Here is a 2327-nt window from a genome sequence, read left to right as displayed (position 1 = left end):
CTTCTCCAGAGCCCCCAGGCCCTCGGCTGCCCGCAGGCCTCTCCCTTCGCGCCCCCGGCCTTCCCAGCGCCTTCACTCCGCCGGCTTCTCCTCCTCCTCCTCCGCACTGAGCTGAGACGCGCTGAGCAGTTTGCTCTCCTTTTTCCACTTCATGCGCCGGTTCTGGAACCAGATCTTGATCTGCCGCTCGGTCAGGCACAGGGCGTGCGCGATCTCGATGCGCCGCCGCCGCGTCAGGTAGCGGTTGTAGTGGAACTCCTTCTCCAGCTCCAGGGTCTGGTAGCGCGTGTAGGTCTGGCGGCCGCGCCGGCCGCTGGGCCCGAAGGAGGAACCTGTTACGTAGAGAGGAGATGCTGAGGCCGGGGGTCACCGGGGCCAGGGCTCCCTTTCCCGCTCGACCCTCACACAGGGGCTCCAGCCCGTCCCGGGGCGCCCTTCCCTCCCCGGGTCCCTGCAGCGCCCCCTCCAGATGTCCTCCGGGCCTCCTGGGCCTGCGCCTCCCTAGCCTTTCCGTGGGGGGCGGGGAGGAGCAGAGCAAAACTCCCACCTGAGCCGCGGGGGAGGGGCTGCAGAAGCGGCGCCCAGGTGTGTCTGTTCCCAGCTGCCTCTTCTCTTTGCAGGCATCTAGCCCCCACCCCCACCCCCGGTGACAGATTCCAGCCCCTAATCCGCAATGACGTGGATCGATCCACAGTGGGCATTAACGGCTCCTCACTCTCTTGTCCCGCTAATGGACATCAATTTGGGACTTAAGGCCCACAAATAATCCACCCTGAGACCCCGGCGCCTGCCTCTCCCACTCACCCCCTCCGTCTGCTCCCACTCTTTCCCTTCCCCTTCTTCTCCTCCTTCCTCTGACGACCGCCCCTTTCCTGGTGCCTCATCCTTCGCCAGCCCCCCACCCCCAGGGAAGCAGTGCGGGACCGACTCCGCTCTCCCCTGCTAGCGTCACACCGCCCCCTTCCCGTGACGCACTAGGGTTTTAGTGCCACAGTCTTGGGGTGGGGGGCCGACCAGGACTTGGGGCCCCGGGGAAAGCCAAGCCAGTGGCTGCGACCCCGGATTGGCCTGGCCCCCTGGCTCGGCGGGCCCCACTCGCTTCCCTGGCTCCGAGTGCGGCGGGGACTTGGCAAACTTTCTAACTCCTGGGGGTGAGAGGGCAGCGCAGGGGACCCTGGACAGGCGCCCCGTCTCCCCTTCGATCCTAACTGAGATGCCCAGCCGGCACCCAGTGAGAGAAGGGGGGGCTCGCTAGTTCTGCCTCCCGGGGTGGGCGCCCGCAGGGATCGCGGCCGCGGCGGCGCCTCACTCACTGTTGCACGAGTTCATCCGCTGCATCCACGGGTAGACGGGCGTGGAGCACTTCTGCTCGTCGGGCTCGCCGAACACGCTCTTGTCCTGCGCGCAGTCGGACTTGCGCGGCTCGGCGTGGAAGGGGGGCGGCTCGTCGGCCCCGGAGAGCGCGCAGGCCGACTCCTTCTCGCGGTAGAAGGCGGGCGCCGGGCCGTAGTCGCAGGGCGCCGCTCGGCCGTAGCCGCCGCCCGCCGGCGGGTAGTAGGAGGAGGCGGCAAAGCCCTTGTCCTGGCCGGGCGCGGGCCCGTAGGGCGCGGGGTAGTGCCGCAGCGGGTCCGCATAGCCGGAGGAGTAGAGCGGGAGCTGGCCCAGGAAGGACTCCTGCCCGCTGGCCAGAGTGACGGGGAAGGTGGAGTTCACGAAATAGGAACTCATTGGGAGGGAGGCGCGCGGCCGCTGCTGCTCCGCCGGGCTTATGATTTGTTGTGTTTTATAGTCCGAGCGCCGCGCCTATTAGTAGTATATCTGAGATTGGGTTTTCGCTGAGGGGGGATGGCGAGGTGCCAGTGAGGGCCAGAAGGAAATACAAGCATCTGATCCGGCGCTGACCAATGGCAGAGGCAGGAATTGTCAAATAGCACCCAGGAGGAGCGCGGCCCGCGCGAGGGACCCGCGCACAAACCTATCAACCTTTTTTCCCTCCTTCTTCTCCTTCTCCTCTCTCTCTCTCTCTCTCTCCCCCAACGACACTGCGCGTTCTGTTCCCTCTACGTAGGATCTGCGAGAGAGACGTCCGTGCGGGAGGAGGGAGCTTTGGTGGAGACCCCCGCATCCCCCAGTGATTAAATAAATCCCCCCTCCCTCCCCACTCGGGATAGGAAAAAGTTAATTGTGTTTTCAGGAAAGTTAACCCCTGCGTGGCTTGAGCCCCATTCCCCCCCAGGGAAGGGTGGGCAGCCATCCCTGAATCTCACATCTCAGCCCAGCCAGGAGAGAACCAAAGGCGGTTTATTTCTAGGGGTTTGTGTTGGTCG

At 65.4% G+C, this 2327-nt stretch overlaps 1 protein-coding gene across 1 annotated transcript; it reads right to left on the bottom strand.

Annotated features, from left to right (window-relative positions):
* HOXB6 (homeobox B6) lies at window positions 1–1886 on the bottom strand. Its single transcript, XM_081110233.1, has 2 exons — window positions 1314–1886; window positions 1–332 (listed from the first exon to the last, which is right to left on the bottom strand). The coding sequence occupies exons 1-2, from the start codon at window positions 1726–1728 to the stop codon at window positions 73–75; spliced, it is 675 nt and encodes a 224-aa protein (XP_080966359.1). The 5' UTR covers window positions 1729–1886; the 3' UTR covers window positions 1–72.
* Between the last annotated feature and the right edge of the window lie 441 nt (window positions 1887–2327).

Source organism: Myotis nattereri (assembly GCF_964212035.1).
Source record: "Myotis nattereri genome assembly, chromosome: 16".
Lineage (NCBI taxonomy): Eukaryota > Metazoa > Chordata > Mammalia > Chiroptera > Vespertilionidae > Myotis > Myotis nattereri.
The sequence above is the reverse complement of the archived record's forward strand: the minus strand, read 5'-3'. Positions and strand labels throughout refer to the sequence as shown.